At 39.7% G+C, this 19,382-nt stretch overlaps 1 protein-coding gene and 1 long non-coding RNA gene across 3 annotated transcripts; one reads left to right on the plus strand and one right to left on the minus strand.

Moving 5' to 3' along the window:
• The first annotated feature begins 3,430 nt into the window (after positions 1 to 3,430).
• On the plus strand, positions 3,431 to 9,718 carry LOC144990425 (myosin regulatory light chain 2, smooth muscle minor isoform-like). 2 transcript variants are annotated; one of them, XM_078943650.1, is made up of 4 exons: positions 3,431 to 3,568; positions 6,887 to 6,962; positions 9,056 to 9,256; positions 9,348 to 9,718. In XM_078943650.1, the coding sequence occupies exons 2-4, from the start codon at positions 6,914 to 6,916 to the stop codon at positions 9,578 to 9,580; spliced, it is 483 nt and encodes a 160-aa protein (XP_078799776.1). In that variant the 5' UTR covers positions 3,431 to 3,568; positions 6,887 to 6,913; the 3' UTR covers positions 9,581 to 9,718. The 2 variants fall into 2 exon arrangements, with proteins under 2 accessions (XP_078799776.1, XP_078799775.1); XM_078943649.1 differs by lacking the exon at positions 6,887 to 6,962 and having other exon boundaries at positions 3,492 to 3,568.
• A 4,018-nt stretch (positions 9,719 to 13,736) lies between these two features.
• Positions 13,737 to 15,246, minus strand: LOC144990427 (uncharacterized). Its single transcript, XR_013654421.1, has 4 exons — positions 15,191 to 15,246; positions 14,299 to 14,488; positions 14,090 to 14,219; positions 13,737 to 13,914 (listed from the first exon to the last, which is right to left on the minus strand). It is a non-coding gene; the product is annotated as an uncharacterized LOC144990427 (long non-coding RNA).
• Positions 15,247 to 19,382: the final 4,136 nt, after the last annotated feature.

Here is a 19,382-nt window from a genome sequence, read left to right on the forward strand (position 1 = left end):
CATCGAGACGACTGTTGTTGTGATTTTGGGCTATACAAATAAAATTGAATTGAATTGAATTGAATAACCTCTCAATATGCTGATTGTGGACGCTTTGGCCTGTAATGAAAGGTCTTCTCTCTGCATAAAGAAAATGAAGATTTCAGTGCAAGAATACAACAATTTTATGTCTAGGCAATTTCCCCTTGCTATATTTATAAATCAAAATAAGGAAAAAAAGTTCAGGGTGGGTTGCTATGAATGTAGAAATTAAAGTTTTGGAAAATAAAGTCAGAACAGAAATCAATTTTTTGATTTATTAAATGTCACTTTACATATCCAATGTTATACTACATCAAGGCATTCATCCTCATCCCATTGTTTTTAAGATACTTTAAGAAACTGAAATCTGAAATTTTGTTCCTAAAATTGCATGCATAATGAATATCAAATGCATGCATTCATAAAAGTCTCATCAGTCACATCAGGGATCCTCGTGCAATAACAATTTTACTCAAGAAATTGTCACCCCCTTTCTCACCGCGGACATGTCTTGGAACTCCAAACTGCTGAATGGCTTCAAGAAAGGCTGAAAGAACAATGGATGCCTTTTTGTTGTCAGCAGCCTTGAGGTACACAATTTTTACATTGATTCCCCCATGAATGACGATCCTACATCTGCACACAGCAAAAGAAGAAAATTACTAGTGAAGTAGTGTTCCAAAATTGTTCAAAAATAAAATATGCAAAGAATGTGTTTTCTACTTTCACTTTTGGAAACAACCCTCCCTTGAGGATGACTTGCATGGTTAACTTGGCAATGTTTTATGCCCTTCCTGACACAACCCTCTCAATCCAACTGGGCTTGAGACTGGCACAGCAGCAGAGGAGGGAATAGGGAGCAGTCTGGAATTTAACCCTGGTTTCACGGACGGAAGGTGCTGCAAACCAGCACGAGCTAAACCGGCCCCATGCAAAGAATGTGTACCGTATCAATTTATGATTCCCATCAATGTGCCGGAGAGCCATGGGTGCTGGTACAGAGTAGACTCTTCTTGGAATAATATTAATGCTCAGACCATAAAAAAAGGTTCCAACTGGATCAACAAGTCTTAAAGTTTCCATTATCCGAGATCTTTGGATTCTAAAAGAGCATATAACACAGAATCCATATCAGTACTAGTACAGCTTACATTGTAAATTGATAATTTATTAATTATTAATATTTCTGGTTACACATACAGTAATCCAATGCTGCTGAGATATCCAGAGCCAGTTTTAATCCTAGAATTGGGAAATTTCCAAATGAAATGACTGATTATGTCTTTAAGATCCGGATCTGGTAGGTCACTGTAAGACATTCTGACAGATAAACCATATTTTCAGATTCTTCGCCGTGTGGTCCTGTATTTCAGTGTTTTTCAACCAGTGTGCCGCGGCACACTAGTGTGCCGTGGGAGATGGTCAAGTGTGCCGTGGAAAATTGCCCTCATTAACTGATCTAAAAACATTTCCCATCTCCAGGATTTCAGCTCTGTGTTCATCCAAACAGGCCCTGATAAAACACTGAGGAGTTAGGAATATAAAAGATCGTAAAATACTTTTTCTTTGCGTTTATTTTATTTTATTAAAGACATTTGGATAAGAATGACAGTACCACGATTCAGCTGCAGCTCCGGCTGTGTTTGGGAAAAGTCCCGTTCCTTTGACTGTCTCCACCAATCATTCTTGAGGGGCTTAATCACATGTCATCAGTCTGACCAATCAGAAGTGGTTAAAGTCTTCACTTCCTTGTCCCGATTTAGCTCGTAAAGTCGCTCAGTTCTAACAAAAATACCAGCTAAAGCTCGTCTTTTGCGCTGTTGCTTTCCACAGAATCCGGTATCAGACCGTGGAACAAGTGAACAGAACAATGAAGCTCCGAAAACCGATCTCCGGCCGTTTTATGCACTACATCTCCCATGATGCATTGGGTTGTGAGAGTGACAGCGCATACGGAGATCTGTTGTTAAACGTCTTGAAACCAACGAACACGCATCAAACTATTTTTAAATCTTCTAACTTAACTTTTATTGAATCTTTTAGAAAAAAAAAGCTGCAGTTTCCAGCTTTTTCTGCAAGAATTATCTCAAAAATGCATGTGAGATTGTGGAGGGGCTGTAGATCAATACATACTATGAGTTTCTCCTTCTTTTTTTTTAATTTTTGGATGCTGGTGTGCCGCGGGATTTTTTTTAAGGTTAAAGTGTGCCGTGGCTCAGAAAAGGTTGAAAAACACTGCTGTATTTGACACAAAATAAGTGTGCAATTTCCCTCACTGTAAAATGAGTCAAGAAAGCACTGCAATTGTTCACAAGAAATTTCCCAATTTCCAGTTATCAGCAAGGAAGGCCTGAATCCCAAAGAAGGTTCATTATGGGCTTGTAGTAATTGCAGCACTTTTTGTATATTTGCTTCAATGATGTCCACATCTTGTAAAAGTCCCCTGTGTGCACATATTAGAAGTATTCAATGGAATTCTTCATTGCGGGAATAAAGGAAATCCAAATCCATTACGTAGCTTTGTGATTCCAGTTGATCACAAAGCCGCTGGGTCTCTCTAAAGATGAATTCCAGTAGCTCACGGCAGAGTGGTACCTCATCAAAACTGCGTTGGAAAGACATAAAAGTTGTCATATTATTACGTCAGGTCATCATGACATTGTTCACAGTCTCTCCAACTAGCTTGCAGACACTCGCATCCGCCACCTATCATTACCAGTGCAATAAAAATCAAGAGGACCTGGTTACAGGCAACAACATGGCGCCTTAATCCTTTGGTTGGAATTTAAACACTGGAGTGGAACTAGAGCTTCAGTGTAACAGTATAACAGTAAAACGATAAGCAGTTTTTGCCATGTTTTAAGTGCATTTTTCACGCTGAACCGTTCATTCACAAAGTTTTCCAAAGTTTTAGAAATCTTGGAGAATTTCCGTTTCCACCTAATGATGCCGGGGCGCCCTCTTGACAACCCCACCTCCACCCCCAGGCCTCCGCCAATGGATCAAGACCGGCCTTTTCCATCACCTTTTTTGCGACTACTCCTGATTGTGTCTGCGAGAGTTTTGTAATAATTATATTTCAATTTTTAAAATAAATAAAAAAATAAAAAACATTGCTCAGAGCGTGAGGTTTCATGTGTCATTTCTCAAAGCTAATCTATAAATATGAAGTACAACTACTTAATAACATAAATAGCTATTGTGTTAAGGAAAAAAACTGATATGTGACCAGAACCACCCAAAATAAATAAATAAATACATAAATAAATGAATAAATGAAACAAAAAGAGGGAGAGATAGGGTCTAATGGTTGACAAATTTTTGTTTGACAAAGATAGTTAGAACTGTTGTTTAATTGGTCAAACCAATGTCACTCACATATGAAAGCTTCGCCCACATCTGACCAAGCTATAAATACAAGCGCGGCAAATACGGCCAGTCTTTTTCCCGCTTGACGCAAGGGACATTGCTCCGGATTGTCAAAGAGTTGTGGAAAACGACTAGAAACGATCATCGGAATGGAAAACCAGAACTACACCAATCCTTTGTGAGTTATTTTGATGTAAAAGTTTACATACATTTATGTATTGTAGTTAAAATGTTTAGCTTAGCTTCAAGCTAACAGTTATGCGGTTTCAAGCTAGGTAATGTGACTGTTATTACACAAAAACTCTGTTTATGAGCGTACAGTGTTGCGAGATTGGGCTGTTTTCCGGGCAAATTGGCGGTATCGGTTCTAAATTTGCGGGTAAAAATGGCTTTTGGAGGATAGGAAAAATTTAAATAGGCGGGTTTTGAGTTGTTGCGGCGGTTTTAATTTTTTCATAAAAATATCGTAGCGACCTTTTCGTTCCTAGTGAGGTACGTTAAGGCCTAATCAATACAAGCATTCACTCTTTCCTGCCCTCCTTGCTCTCCTCTTCCTCCGGGTTGTACACGCTCACCGTGAACTCGCCAGCCTCCTTGCCAAGCTTAACCAAATAATAATACTAATTCACAAAGTGCTTCACGGTAAAGCGTAGAATATACAAAATAACTATGAAAAAGCAGTTTTAAAAAGATAGGTTTTCTGCTGCTTTTTTTAATTCATTCACAAACAAACAAACCTATAGACTGTATAGTTATAAGTTTGATGTATTTTGTAAAGTAAATCTGAAGATTGCAAAGATAAGGCAAACATTGAATGGAGGTTGAATATATGAATAATTTCTAAAGTGGACTGTGTTTGTAGTGAAGATTGAATGTTTTGTTTTATAGATGACATTTCAACAATTAAACACGCCTGGTGAAAGAACTTCACAAAAAGACACTGAAGGAATCCTCTATTGTTGGATTTAGACATTAAAAAACACATAAAAACTCTTAGATTATAAAGGTTTTTAGATACATATTATGAAATGTTTTCTAACTTCTGGGTATACGGATATAAAAACAGAATAATCCCAATCAGCGAAGATCCCAGAAGGAGAAGAATAATGGTGAAGTGACTCATCTGACCCTGATTTGACTGACAGCTGACACCAATGGTCTGGGATCTTCAGCTGATTGGGATTATTCCGACGGCTGGTCAGGGCTCCAGACTGCGACCATTTGGTCGCATTTTGCGACCAAAATTTGAGAGTGTGCGACTGAATTTTACATCCGGTCGCACATGTGCAACCAGTAAATTTGCCTCCCCCACCCTCCGTATTTTTATACATTAAACGTGGAAGGGGCACGTCAATGATCGATGAAATGAGCAATGAAATCATCAATGAGACGCGAGCGCACACGCACGCAGACAGACACACACACTCGCGCGAATACTCATGAGACTGGAGCACACGCAAGCGCACACTCGTGTGTCATTGAGTGATGCCTGAGGCAGCCAATGCGTGTGAGAAGAATAGGGAAAGTCCCTGTAAGTGGCTAAAATATGTGGAGTGGCGGGGCCTAGAGATAATCGAGTGCGCGTAAACATCTGTGTGAAGGAAACGGAGACAAATATCATCACAACCTGATATGTGCGTCTGAGCTATGAGCAAGCGAACGATTGATTCGTTCTTCCGACCTGCGGCTAGTGTACCAGAGCCAGAGTGTACAGCAGGGGTCTCAAACTCGCGAAGCAAACCGCGGTTCTCATCATGCACGGCTGTTACGGCAGCACACCGCTCCCGCGGGAGATGGTCAGCTGAGGAGAATAAATGCCCCACACGTTCATGCGTGACAGCTAACGGGCTCTTGACATTAAACACGTGTGAGCGACAACACGATTTAAAACAGGCAGGGGAAATGCAACGATAGATAGACGTGTTTAAGATGAACCAGCGCCCTGGGGGTGGGGGCATGAAGGCGAAGCTGCAGCGAGACTGAAGGATAACAGGAATTAGGAGTTGTCCTTAACATTCAATTTAGTTTTAATATGCCTCTCCCCCTAAGTATGATCTGTGATATTACATCTTTTATAATTATTTTAATGTTTTGTAATGGATGTAGCCTTTTTTTAATCAGTTGGTATTTTAAATTATTTTAATTGATCACTGAACTACAAAAAACCCATCAGGACGCATGTCCCATAATGCATTGTTTTGTAGTCTGTAGGGCAGCTTTCAGTCAGTTCAGTACTAAATTTCCAGCTGTGTTCGCTCAGGTTGGGGTCTTGCTTCCACCCCTTTCTGTTGATATTTTTGTTTTGATTGACAGGTGATGTTAGAGCAAAAACAAAAATATACGTCACACACCAGGTGATCTGTGCAGTGTTGCGTCCATCTGGGTGATCTCAAACACACTTATTGTGCATCTTGGCTGCACCCATTTGGTGTCGCCAACATGAATTTCCATCCTCTAATATTTACATACATTTAAGTATTGTTTGAAACTGTGAAATGACGAAAGGTTACTACGGTAATCACTTGTTACTAAAAACTTTTTTTTATTCTAAATGTATGGTATTTTTTTTTACTATTTGTACTGTCATGACAGCGATGGTGCTGTCAGTTTACCTGTTGTTGCATCTTCAAAAGTGCAGAATAAAATGTGACACTGATTTTGAAACAGCACATTGTAATTTCTGCATCTATTATTATAGTATTTATTCTTCACAGTGGAAATTAGTAGATTTGGTTTGAATGTTGATTTACGCTATGCACCCCTAAATTTTCTGGTTGTGCCCCTAAGTGCTCCTAGTGAAAAAAGTTAGTCTGGAGCCCTGCTGGTGGTCTCGGAGGCAGAGAAAGCCTGCTGGCTAACAGACGACTTGGTGCTTAGGTAATAGCTGCTCTCATAGTCATGCTGGTGCAGATGCTGCTTCTGCGCCGCTTGTATTGATCCCGACATCGTGAAGGCCACCCCGCCAACTTACACTGGCCGTCCTTTACCTTACCAGCTCTGTAAGTCAATCTAACTGTTATTCGTGTAGACGGATTTCAGAACGGGGGGCCATTAGTAAAACTCTGGGGGGGGGGGGTTAGAATCTGCTCCAAATATTGTAGAAAGAGTTGCTGTTATGACCGTCTTTCTTTAGAACAAAATGTTTTTAATAAAGAAAAATTACAATTTTGCAAACTGATCAATTGAAACCAAAATATGTTGATCAAAAGTGTGGAAAGAGCATCACAAGACTGGACAAGAACTTGTCTCATCACAACCAAAAAAAACAAAAATGAACGTATTTAATACTACCTAAAAGTGATGTTTATTGTGACAAAAAAAGTTGCCATAAAACAAGTTAAACGATTACACAAGCAGTTTTCCATCCAATCTCATCTGATGATGTTCTACAGCAAACAAGTTTTGGATTAAAGGTTTGGTCTAAAGATGACTGTCCATAAATACTCACGTTCATTCATTTTTTTTCTATTCCGTTTTATCCCTTTCGGGGTCACAGGGCTGCCGGAGTCTGTCCCGGCCACTTATGAGCGAAGGCAGAGGGACACCCTGGACAGGTTGCCAGTCTGTCGCAGGTTAGAATGTCCTCAATCACACACCCATTCACTCTCACACTCACACCTATGGTCAATTTAGAGTTGCCAATGAACCTATGAAGCATGTTTTTGGACGGTGGGAGGAAGCCGGAGAAAACCCACGGGGAACATGCAAACTCCACACAGAAAGGTCCCCCATTGATGTTCAGCTTCAGGTCCCCCCAAGCTGGGACTTGAACCGGGTGCTTTCTTGATGTGAGGCAAAAGCGCTAACCACTTCGTCACCATGCAGCCCATAAATAAATAAATACTCACAATTCCAATATATTTTCCTGGAAATATGAATACGTAAAGCTTGGTTTCAGCCGCCCTGCCCATCACTGTCTACGTAATGTTTTTGAATAAACCATGTGCTGGATGCATGCTTCAGCCAACACCTGCAAGCAACAAAATCAGTTTTTATCTGTTATTCTTAAAATCAGGTTTAGTTCCAGGCAAAGCGGCAGGGCGAGGGGCCGTGGATGCGGCAGCTTTCCACTGAGCAGAAATAAGGCTACCAATCGGTAGAATGCAAAGACACTGTCAGAACCTTTTAAGGCCGGAGCCGCTTTAAATATAGAACATGAGAACAGAAGGGCCAATCTGGATCTAAATGCAGACCTCCCTTGAGCACTGGACTGCAGGGCAAAAACAATCATGAGACGCAATGATATTTTATTTCAATATAATTATTGAGTTTGATGACAGCACCCAAAGCCGTGAAAGTGTTTATTATGAATGAATAAAATTGAATTAAAATTATACATAAAAATATAGTGAGAAAACCGTTATCCTTGGTTTTGTTTTCATCTAGTGGTGAAACATTTACTACAATCTTTTTAATAAATGAATGTAAATACATATTATTAATATTACATTATTATTATTACCAATAAATATAAATTTCAGCACAAATGCCTCATACTTTGAATGTTTATTTTTAAGAATATATACTAAAAACTAAAAATGTGTTTAATACGGCGCTGCAAAGTGGAACATTCTAGACCGTTAGTTTCGTCCAGCTGCCCTCTGATTGGCCTATTTTCATAACCAGAAAATAAAATATTGACGCTCCTCTTCAGTAGCCTGTGGCTTAGTTTTTAATCGTCATTTTCTCTGATCAATATTTGCACTAAGGTGGGTCATTCGGGTTATTTTTTTGGTCTTTAATTCTGTGAACAGATTAGTGTTCATCGATTTAAAGTCATCGGAGATGTGCTTTAGTGCTAAAGTAATCCCCTGTATCGCTAAAGCTAGCCCAGCCTGTTAGTTATATGTCAAGAGATGAGATAAATTAAAAAAAAAATTTTTTACAAGTAAAATGTGGATATTTTTCTTTAACTGTGATATTTTTGTCAGGACATCACTAGAACACTTTATCATCCTTTTTTTTTGTTATTGCTTTATTTTTAACCAATGACTGATATAATTTTACGTTTATTTTTGTGTTGTAGCAGATGATGCTAGCAATAATATAACAATTAACAAGATACCATAAAAAAGATATTATTAATATTGTTTTTACAATTAAAAATAAGGATCATATCATAATAAGACATTAAAAATATGTTTAGAAAAATATTTGTTCTGTAGGTTTTTGTGCTTTAAAAATCACAGTTTTGTTGCATCTAATTTATTTCAAAATAATTTCAAACAGACCAGATCTGTTGATTCTTTTTAAAGGTTTTTCAGCAAAGAAACAAAAACTAAAGTGTTTTGATTATAAAAACTACTCAATATAAACAAAAACTGTAATCTAGCACACAATCAATTTATTACAATAATGTCTTAACATGTAATACTGAATAGAAAGATAATTGTTAATATTATGTTTGGTAACAATACCAACACGGCCTATTGTTTATGTTGAAACTGACAATCATTTGTCTTTATTAAATATTCCAAAGAAATTAAAATATACGTTTGATGGATTTATTTTCAGGTAGAGCTTCTGTTTCACAGGTTCACAAACTAAATGTTCTAAAATCTGAGGATTTGTTCAGTCACATCCCATCTGTCAAACTGTAACTTCACTCAAATAATTTTTGGATTTTGTACATCAGTTCCGACCTGTCTTGATGTCTGCATTTCAGAAGTCGCCCAAGCAGCAGCCAAAATGTCAAGCAAGAGGGCCAAGAACACCAAGAAGCGTCTCCAGAGGGTCACGTCCAACGTGTTCGCCGTGTTCGATCAGTCCCAGATCCAGGAGTTCAAGGAGGCGTTAAACATGATCGACCAAAACAGGGACGGCTTTTTTGACAAAGAAGACCTTCATGACATGCTTGCCTCTTTAGGTTGGGCTTTATCAAATGTGTATCTATGCATGTGGGGCCGGTAAATATCCGGGGTTTGTTTTTCTAAAGTTGTGACTTGAATCTGTTCCAGGTAAGAACCCCACAGACGAGTATCTGGAAGCCATGATGAACGAAGCTCCAGGCCCAGTCAACTTCACCATGTTCCTGACCGTGTTTGGGGAGAAGCTGAACGGCACCAACCCAGAGGATGTGATCTGCAACGCTTTCGCCTGCTTTGATGAAGAGGGAACAGGCAAGTCCATCTGTTTAACAGGGTTTTCTAGGAAAGCCTTCTTAAGCCTGAGAAGTCCTGGGCCCTTCTAAGCCTTTTTTTTTCTTTTATACGATTTGCTCCAAAAACGTACCTATAAAGTAGTTTTTTGTGGCACTTCTTAGTACAATCCCAGCCAGGGATTTTATAATATTCCGCAATAATTTCACATGAACCTCAAACTACCGTATTTTCACGACCATAAGGCGCACCGGGTCATTGCGCGCGGTCTCAGTTACAGGGGATTTTTCAGTCTTTGACACATACAAAAGGCACATCGGGTGTTAAAGCACGGGCACTTTAACGCCCAATTCAGACCCTCACAGCCTCTAGAGTAGGTTAATAAAAGAACAGGTCTCTATTCTTTTACAGAAAACCTTTTTATTCTTCTCCCTAACTAGGCGCTTCATAGGCGTGTCTCTTAGCAGGCAGCATTTTCAGGCTTGGAGAAACGATGTTCTGCTGCATGCACACACCTGCTCTTTTGTACTATTGGGGTATGTCTTCTTTCACGCCCTCACTTCCCTGTCCAATCTCATGCTGTCTTGTAACACGTCCTCACTTCCATCAACTCGTTCTCATGCTGTCTTCTACGTCTACTACTTCTCTGCCAAAGCAGCCCCGCAACTACAAAGGCGCATAGGGCGCCCCCTGCTGGCTGAAGAAAATTTATGACTTTTTAAGTGTGTCTTATAGTCGTGAAGATATGGCATACAAAAAACACAATTCAGAGTTTGTCTTTTTTACTACAAAAATAAAATAAAATCACAAAAATTAGGAAACAATTAATTTTATGTTTAATAGCAAAGATCCAAAGTATATAAATAAAATATAAATGTACAAATTCCCCCTAAAAAATATAGAATATAGGTCAAAGCAATGTAAAGAAACAGTCTTAAGTGTTTTCAGCTGCACTACAGGAACATCTTATGAATTGAGATGGACAGATGCTAGAGTAACATTGGCGTTTGCTGACGTCTGGCCTGACGTTCTGAGAAAACATAAAAAGAGGGCAGAAACATATTTTTAGGTACAATTTTAAACATGTGTTTTTATTTCACATTTGAAAACAGCTAAATACCTGCATGCACAGCCTGTCTGTAAACCCTTGATGAGATCTTCTGGTGTGGACACACAGACCTCCTCCAGTCCAACCACCTGAACCTGCTGACAGCCATCCTCAAAAACCTGGAGTTGGGTCTTTTTGTTCAGCAAATCCTACACCTGTATGTAATAAGATATACTTTGCTGGAGTTTACTACGAATATAAAATGCAAAACTTAGTTATGGAAAAAGTACTTTTTCTTATTTTTCCATTGTAGATCTCAAAGAAACTGACATAGACAGACAAATCCAGATAAGCAAAGTTCCTGTAGTTCAGATGGGTGAAAACATCTTGGGCTAAATGGAGAGAACAAAATTTTATTTCACCCAGAGTCTACATACAGGAGGAAGGTGCAGGAATACTTGAAGATTGAAGTTGTAGTTCATACTTCTGCAAAAGTAGCAGCTGCAAAAGTGGTGCATGCACAACTAGACAAAAAACTTAATTTTTTCTAGTTTTTGATTGTAGATAACATTCCTCTTTTCAACATAAACATGATTCTAGACTTACTTTGTCAGTAGTAGCAGTGGGAGGCTCAGCAGTAGAGCCCTGCGCGGGACTATTTTCTTCATCCCGCCCGCGCCCGCTGAATTTCTGACCAATCCCGCCCGCTTCCGCAACGTATGCGTTACACTCCCGCCTGCACCCGCAATATGCATCTCCACTCCCGCCCGCACTCGCAAAACTCATAGAATTTAGTCCCGCACATTAATAGAGATGCATTGATTTTGTATCGTCTCCCGTCCCGCAGGAAAAAAACACGTATTTGTATTGATATTACTAAAGAGATTCATGTCCTCCTCCAGCTTCATCTTTTCATGCATTCCTCCTTTGTGTAATTTGCAACTTAATTATTAAATATATTTTCACAAATCCTGTTCGGTTAAAAGTGTGCGTGTGTGCGTGCGCGCCTGAAGCGCGCTCTTAGTAAGAGGCGGGGCGGGGCGTTGCACACCCCCAACAACAGGTTAGATGACAGAGGCCATTGGGCGTCTCTACCTGGTGCCTTCACGGAGCTTCAGTACATAAGAATCCAACAGCCGCACAGCCTAACGTAGTCCGCTAATATATATTCATGAGATATTCATGGCAGCACTGATCCCGCGGGTTTTTTTTTAGCCGCCCGCAGCACAATTCAAACCGCCCAATCCCAATGCAGCCCTCTACTCAGCAGCTTCTTTGTTGGCAGCATTGAGTTGACACACAAACTCTGGATTGAGTGGACACATTGCACGTATGTCAATCTAAAAATAAAAACAAGTGCTTGGTGTATAAATGCATGAGTTTAATTCAGAGCTAGAAAATAGAAACTCTAATGTATGAGTTTTTGCATATAAACATAACAACAAAGAAATCTATGAGGTGCCGTGTAGGACATTATTCAGAATTAGCATTCATAAACACATGTGAAATCTCTCACACACACTAGTGAAATGCTTGTATACATACAACTGAAAATGTATTCATTCACATACACATGTGAAATGCTCTCACACACACTACTGAAAATGCTCTCACATACACATGTGAAATGCTCTCACACACACTATCGAAAACGCTCTCACATACACATGTGAAATGCTCTCACACACACTATCGAAAACGCTCTCACATACACATGTGAAATGCTCTCACACACACCATCCAAAATGCTCTCACATACACATGTGAAAATTTCAATAGAAACGGAAGGCATTTCAGTAGAAACAACGTTTTTTTTTTTTACTTTATTGTTAGAAACGAAGTTGGTCGACTGAAGGCATTTCAGTGGAAATGAACCTGTGTCCGAATTCCTGCCCTGATCCCTAACTACTAAAACCTTATATAGTGCAGAACTATATAGTTCTCTATATAGTTCTCTGAATTTAAAAGCAATTCAGACACCCGTGCTCAGTACTTTTTTCTTTTGGGTGTTGTTCATAACGCGCTTGACACGGAAACAAAGTGGCGCATTACCGCCACCACCTGGTCTGGAGGCGAACTACTCCTATTTAACGCGGAGAATGACACTTATTTGTCAGAGTAAAAACATAATAAATATGAACATTTTACAAAGACTATTTATGAATCTGCTGTGTTCTGATCATGGAAAACGTGACTGATTTATAAATAATTAAATTACAAACACTTTGGTGTTGATTTAATGTATTTGTTCATAAATAAACCCCCAAGTTATTTTTTCATGCCAATATTTATTTTGTTTTTGTGCCGCTGAACGATTAACGGGCTCTTGCAAGGAGGCATTTTTTTCTGTAGTTTTCTTACACCTTACTGAAAATGGCTTTGAAAATGAATCTGTCCGTGTTCCTGGCAATAATTCAACCGTTTTTCGTGAGATCAAACTGAAAACGAGCAGATATGCAGCATCACAGGACGGCAAGGACAAGCAGACATCTCAGAAGATTTCCTCTGGATGCCCTGACCAGACAGAATAACTTGAGTTAAACTTAAAGCTTTTTTTTTAGTTAAACTTAAACTTTAACTTAAACTTTGTTACTAATCATGCTCAAGGTTACACAGTCTGCTGGGTAAGAGTTTAACATTCTTTTTCAAGTGAGTTGTGTAGTCCAATTACATGAAACACTTGTGAGTTCAAAGTTTAGAATATTTTATTCAGAGTCAAACCATATCACTTGTTTTAAACAAAAACAAAACAAAAACTTTCATTTTTAAAAGTTTAAATGAAAATCCAAAAACCCAGCCAAATAAAAACCACGAGATTTTCCAGAATTAATAAATACTTCATAATCTAAAATGTAAGACATCAAAATAAATAGAAACATTAAAAAAATGTGATTGAATTTCCTCAATGAAATAATTAATGTTGCATTTTCCAGGGTCTTCCACGTCTCTACTGCTTCACCAACACAAAGGTGTCTGTCCTGGCCCTTTACGCTGACGGTCAGTCCGACACAAGACTGGATTTTCGGTTGACCCGCAGGACCATCGAGCATCTGGGTCGATGGTCCTGAAGCATCAGCTTCGGGTTCCTCACACTCTGGGGGGTCACAGGAGACTGACGTCCTGGTGTTTCTTTTCTGGCTGGCGTGTGGCACATCTTACAGTGTGGTAGCCAGAGTCTTTGACATGACACGGTCCACTGTGAGCGATGTTGTCCACAGGACGGCAGACCGCATCCTCCAGCTGATGAGCAGGGTCACCCAGCTTCCCAGTGGGAATGAACTACCATAAGTCGCCTCTGGATTTTAGCAGCTCGCTTGGTCTTTCTCCTTCCAAAGGGTCACAAGGAGCATTGATGGCTGCCACATAAGAATAAAGGCCCTAAAAGAAAATGCAGCTTGTTATTTTAACAGGAAGCTTTTTTATTCCATTAAAATGCATGCTGTATGTGACTCTAATGCCAAATTTATAGATATTTTTGTTGGGAATCCAGGATCAATCCATGATTCACGGGTTCTACGTAAAAGCCCAATTTATGTAAATCAAACGAACCCACCTGAAGGATCCTTTTGGGTGATGGTGGGTATCCCTGCATTGCACATCCCATCATGCTGCTGACACCCTACAGGGAACCCATGAGGAATGCCATTGAGGCAGTTACAACCAGAACCACTCCAGAACACGCTCTGTTGTGAAGAGAGCATTTGGCATGATAAAGATGAGGAGGAGAGCAATATTTCTGGGGGCACTGGAAGTAAAACCAACCTTTGCAATGAAAATCATTGCCTGCAGTTCAATTCTGCACACTCTGTGCATCAGCAAAGGCGACTGCTTAGCCACAGATGTTGAGCCACAGCAGGACAACACCAGGAACATGCAGGACGAGCAGAGTCACGTCTGTCTGCAAGGACAAATCTTTGCTTTCCTTTCAGCTCCAACTGTGACACACATGACTCTAGAAGACCAGGATTATTGTTAACATGTATAAAAATAAATATTAACATATAAAACGAAATTCTAAATATGTACATCTGATATTTATATGAAAATCCTTTTAAGATTGTTAAAAATAGCTCAGATTTAAATAATACATGTAAATTATTCATTTTTGTTCATACATTTATTAAACAAATTGGAAAAACAATGGCTGCATTACATTTAGAACAATAATTTCAACTCAAGTAAACTTAACAGACTCTCCTGTCGCTGTTCCTCCCTTCTAGCCCTTTCCTCCTCTCTCTTCTGGGTCTTTAACATAAACCTTTAACCCAGTACGACAACGATTAACCGTTTATTAAAATGAAGTCAAATCTGATCATATGTCTCTACCCATCTGGCACAGGCTATCTTTCTCCATCCGCAAATGGATCGGATTTTCCTCATCCTCGTCTGTCCCTACATATATGAACACATTTAAAACATGTGTTAATAACTTGTGACTACGGTTAGAAGTCACTGCTTTTTGATGTAATATCTAGCGTTTGTTTTTAGCCTTCGGCGCTAATTCGCGTTAGCGTTAGCTTTAGCATTACTGAAATTGATGAGCTTCAAAACAATCTAGGTTGTTGATTGAGGAATATAACATATTAAACACATCATCTTAAGTATTTACAAATATATTTTACAACAGATACTGGATATTTTTTAATATACTTACACGTTTCGGTGGTTTTCCTTGCGCAACCGGCTGCCATTTTCGAATGATTCAGACGATTGATTATCTCGCGATAATCAGCCAACTTCCGTTTCTACTGAAATGCCTTCCGTTTCTGTCGAAAATTTCAGTAGTGTATGTGAGAGCATTTTGGATAGTGTATGTGAGAGCATTTTCACATGTGTATGTGAGAGGATTTTCACATGTGTATGTGAGAGGATTTTCACATGTGTATGTGAGAGGATTTTCACATGTGTATGTGAGAGCATTTTCAGTAGTGTATGTGAGAGCATTTTCAGTAGTGTATGTGAGAGCATTTTCAGTAGTGTATGTGAGAGCATTTTCAGTAGTGTATGTGAGAGCATTTTCACATGTGTATGTGAGAGATTTCACATGTGTATGTGAGAGATTTCACATGTGTATGTGAATGAATACATTTTCAGTTGTATGTATACAAGCATTTCACTAGTGTGTGTGAGAGATTTCATATGTGTTCGTGAATGCTAATTCTGAATTATGTCCTACACGGCACCTCATAGAAATCATGAAAATGTTCCTAAAATACTTGTTCATTTTTCTAGCTCAGTCTCATTGGGGGATTGGGTGGTTTAGTCTGGCCAATTGCTCCTTGTCCACGGCAGACTGAACAGTCGCTGGATGACAAAGACAGAACATATTATTTCAACTTATTTGCAGTTTTGTTTTTTCAAAAGGTTGTAACGTACATTTTGACATCATGAAGGGGTTACATTTAATTTATTATTCTATTAAAACTAATAAAGTTGGGGTTTGAACTAACCCATTAACTTCTGAGAATAATATAACAAGTCTGGAAGTACCAACTCAATGTTGTATGAGGGCTGTTTCATTGCTTCAATAAAATCATTTCCCCTCTTGAAGTAAAAATAAATGAATTATTAAAGCTGTTTTGCTTTAAAAAGTTGCAAAGTACAACAACAACAAAAGAATACCTTAAAGCTCAGCACAGACTTTCTCCTTCAGTTCTGTGACATTGGATATGGCGTCATACACGATGGTGTCTAAAGGAAGTTTCTGCAACACAAAAATAAATAAAAATATAAATGATTTTTTTTGGGTCTACCACAAACTTTATTATTATTTATTTTATTTATTATTATTATTCCGAAAGACTTGACAGTTAAAGGTTAACTCAAGTCCTCAGAGGAACTGTTGAAAGACTAGTTTGTCTTGGGTGCGTGATTGCTTTTGGAACTGACTTTCAGCTCCTCCTGTCAAATAAATAAAACAGTTGAGTTTTGTCACCAACATGTCTCTATACTCTAAAGGCCAACTGATGGAAATCAACTGCTGACTGCTTGGAAAAACTTTCTTGCACAAAACCATGTGAGCATTTTGCTCAAAATGGTGGTGACAAAAACTTCATCTTTTCTAGTTTTTGATTGTAACTAACATTCCTGTTTTCAACATAAACATGATTCTAGACTTACTTTGTCAGTAGCAGCAGTGGGAGGCTCAGCAGCTTCTTTGTTGGCAGCATTGAGTTAACACACACTCTGGATTGAGTGGACACATTTCACGTGTTTAAAAATAAAAACTAAAGACAAGTTGTTTTGACTAGAGAAAGAAATCAACCTGTTTTTCTCTGCATACATTCCACTCTATCCACTCCACCATAATGTGGATTTCACTGTCCACGGTTTTCACTGTGGCTGAATGGACTCGACCTGTTAGGAGGAAGCGAATTCAGAGAAAAACTAATGTCCCGGAGGGGTGAAAAAACAACAACAAATATAAATATATTGTAATGGCCACAAGGAAACTCCTTAGTCGGGCGATTGTCAAAAAGCTTTCTTTATTCACTTTCCACGTCGGAACGGTTACAACAGGAGCAAAATGGCGCAGCCTGCTCTTTCATTCTGCAGGGCAACGATGTTCACCCAATGCACACACATAGGTAGATCCCGCCTCCAGCAACTGGCAGAAAGAGGGGTGTGCAGGTTGCAGGGGGGTAATGCGAGTCTTGTGTGACCCAAGACGATTGCACATGAGGGAAAACACCCGGGACTCAAAGTTTCGGCCCTGGTTGGAGTGTATGGTCTCCGGAACTCCAAAACGGCTAATCATGCCCTCCAGGAGGGCGTCCACAACCGTTTCTGCCTCCTGGTCAGGCAATGCGTATGCCTCTGGCCACAGAGTAAAGTAATCTATGGCAGAGAGAACATACCGGTTACCTTTTGGCAGAGCGCAGCAATGGGCCTAAGATGTCCTTTGCCACCCTCTCCATCAGCCCTCACACCTGAAATTGTTGGAGAGGAGCATGTGACTGGTCTGAGGGACCCTTGCAGGCTATGCAGAGGTTGCACTGACGGCAAAAGTCCTCCCTTTCCTCCTACATTGCCCCCAGTAAAAGCGTTTTTTGCAACTCCAAAATGTCTGGACCTCGCCACTCGAGGCATGGCCTGCAGCCCCAATTATTATTCCCATTAATTTTATTATTATAAAGGGCAGTGGATCTGTGGATCAGAGTAGCAAAACAATGAGTAAGATCATCTATTTGCTAGCATAGAAAAAGCTAATAGTTGTGAGCAGCACTCAGTTATGCCTGCCACTCAGAGCTGAAAAGTCATTAAAAATAAAAGAAGCTAATTTTGATTTTCACCCCAGTGATTGATTTAGTAGAAGCAGAGACAGTAAAAATATAGTTTATTAAGAGGCCAGCAACTCTTTTTGCTCTTACAACCAGCAATTTGAAAATTTGGTTCATCTACTTCCAAAAAATGAATATGCTGACCTGACTCTTGAAGTTTGAGCTCGCTGAATCAGTAGCTTTGCAATAATATGAGCTATTAAGACAGGTCGTAGCATATTGGTCAGTAAAAAAATGTATCTATAGACAGGAGGAAGGTGCGGGAATACTTGAAGATCAAACTTGTTGTTCATACTCCTGCAAAAGTAACAGATGTTCCTGGTGTAATAGGTGACAGAGGGCAGTGGCTAGACTCTGCTTGGAGCCGGTCTAGAATGGAGATGTAAGGCTCCTCCTTCCCTCCACTAGCCTGGGTGTACACCTTGGGCAAGTGTTAGCACACCCTGAGCCTCCCTAGTCAGGGTACGACATTGGCAGTTCTGGCTATCAACTCGGTACCAGTTCCGGAAGTCGGCAGTGATATCTACGTCAACTCGGCAACATCTCTGGCAACAAGCAACAGAAGAGTTATGCATTTGTTTCAACTATGTTGTGCCACTGGGCAACATAATCTTCTGCCAAGGCACATTATTGTGCACCGTTTAGTGTCGTCATCGTAGGTGCAGCCTCACTTTAATCATGGAAGTAAATTCGAATTTGACAAATCATATTACCGCGTTCGGGGTAGCTGATGTGCCACAGGACACGGCCGTTGTGAACGAGAAACGAAATCCGTGGATCAGGAGGATCCTGATAACTGGACCCTGGATAACTTTCCTCGTTATCCAGGGTTTGTTATTTGTGAAGCAATTAACTTTTTTTGTGAGCACAACATTCTCCATACAGAAGTTCATATAATCTGTTATGCATTGAGATGCTCTCTCTGAGATGTCCTCTCCATAATGATCCAGCAGGACACTCCAGTCAGTGGTTTCAAAACAGTCCCTGAGCTCCGCCTCAGGTGTCCACCCCCTCGCGCTCCGTTTTATTGCAGGCTGTCTCCTCACCAAAGGTGTGTATGTAGGCTGTAAGGAGATCAAAACGTGATCTGATTTGCAGAGAGTGGGGAGGGGTGTGGCCTGATAGGCATCTTTGATGTTGCAATAAAACAAATCAATCGTCATGTCATTGCGAGTTGGGCAGTTCACATACTGCTGCATAGATGACAAGGGGGAATCCAGGGAGACATGATTAAAGTCCCCTGAGATGACCACAAGTGCCTGTGGGTGCCGTGCTTGTAGTTCCATGACCGTATTAACAACCACCTCCATTGCTGTTTCTGCGTGCGCTCTGGGAGGGATGTAAACACTGCATGAATTCTCAGGTGTGCTTGGAGATAAGCCTTCTGATTAAAGCTTCTACCACATTCTTCACAAGAAAAAAGCTTTTCTCCTAAGTTAATTCTCAGGTGTGTTTCACGAATATAAAATGCAAAACTTAGTTATGGAAAAAGTACTTTTTCTTACTTTTCCATTGTAGATCTCAAAGAAACTGACATAGACAGACGAATCCAGATAAGCAAAGTTC

This window comes from Oryzias latipes (assembly GCF_053564925.1).
Source record: "Oryzias latipes strain Hd-rR chromosome 1 unlocalized genomic scaffold, Olatipes_Hd-rR_3.1 chr1_Y".
Classification (NCBI taxonomy): domain Eukaryota; kingdom Metazoa; phylum Chordata; class Actinopteri; order Beloniformes; family Adrianichthyidae; genus Oryzias; species Oryzias latipes.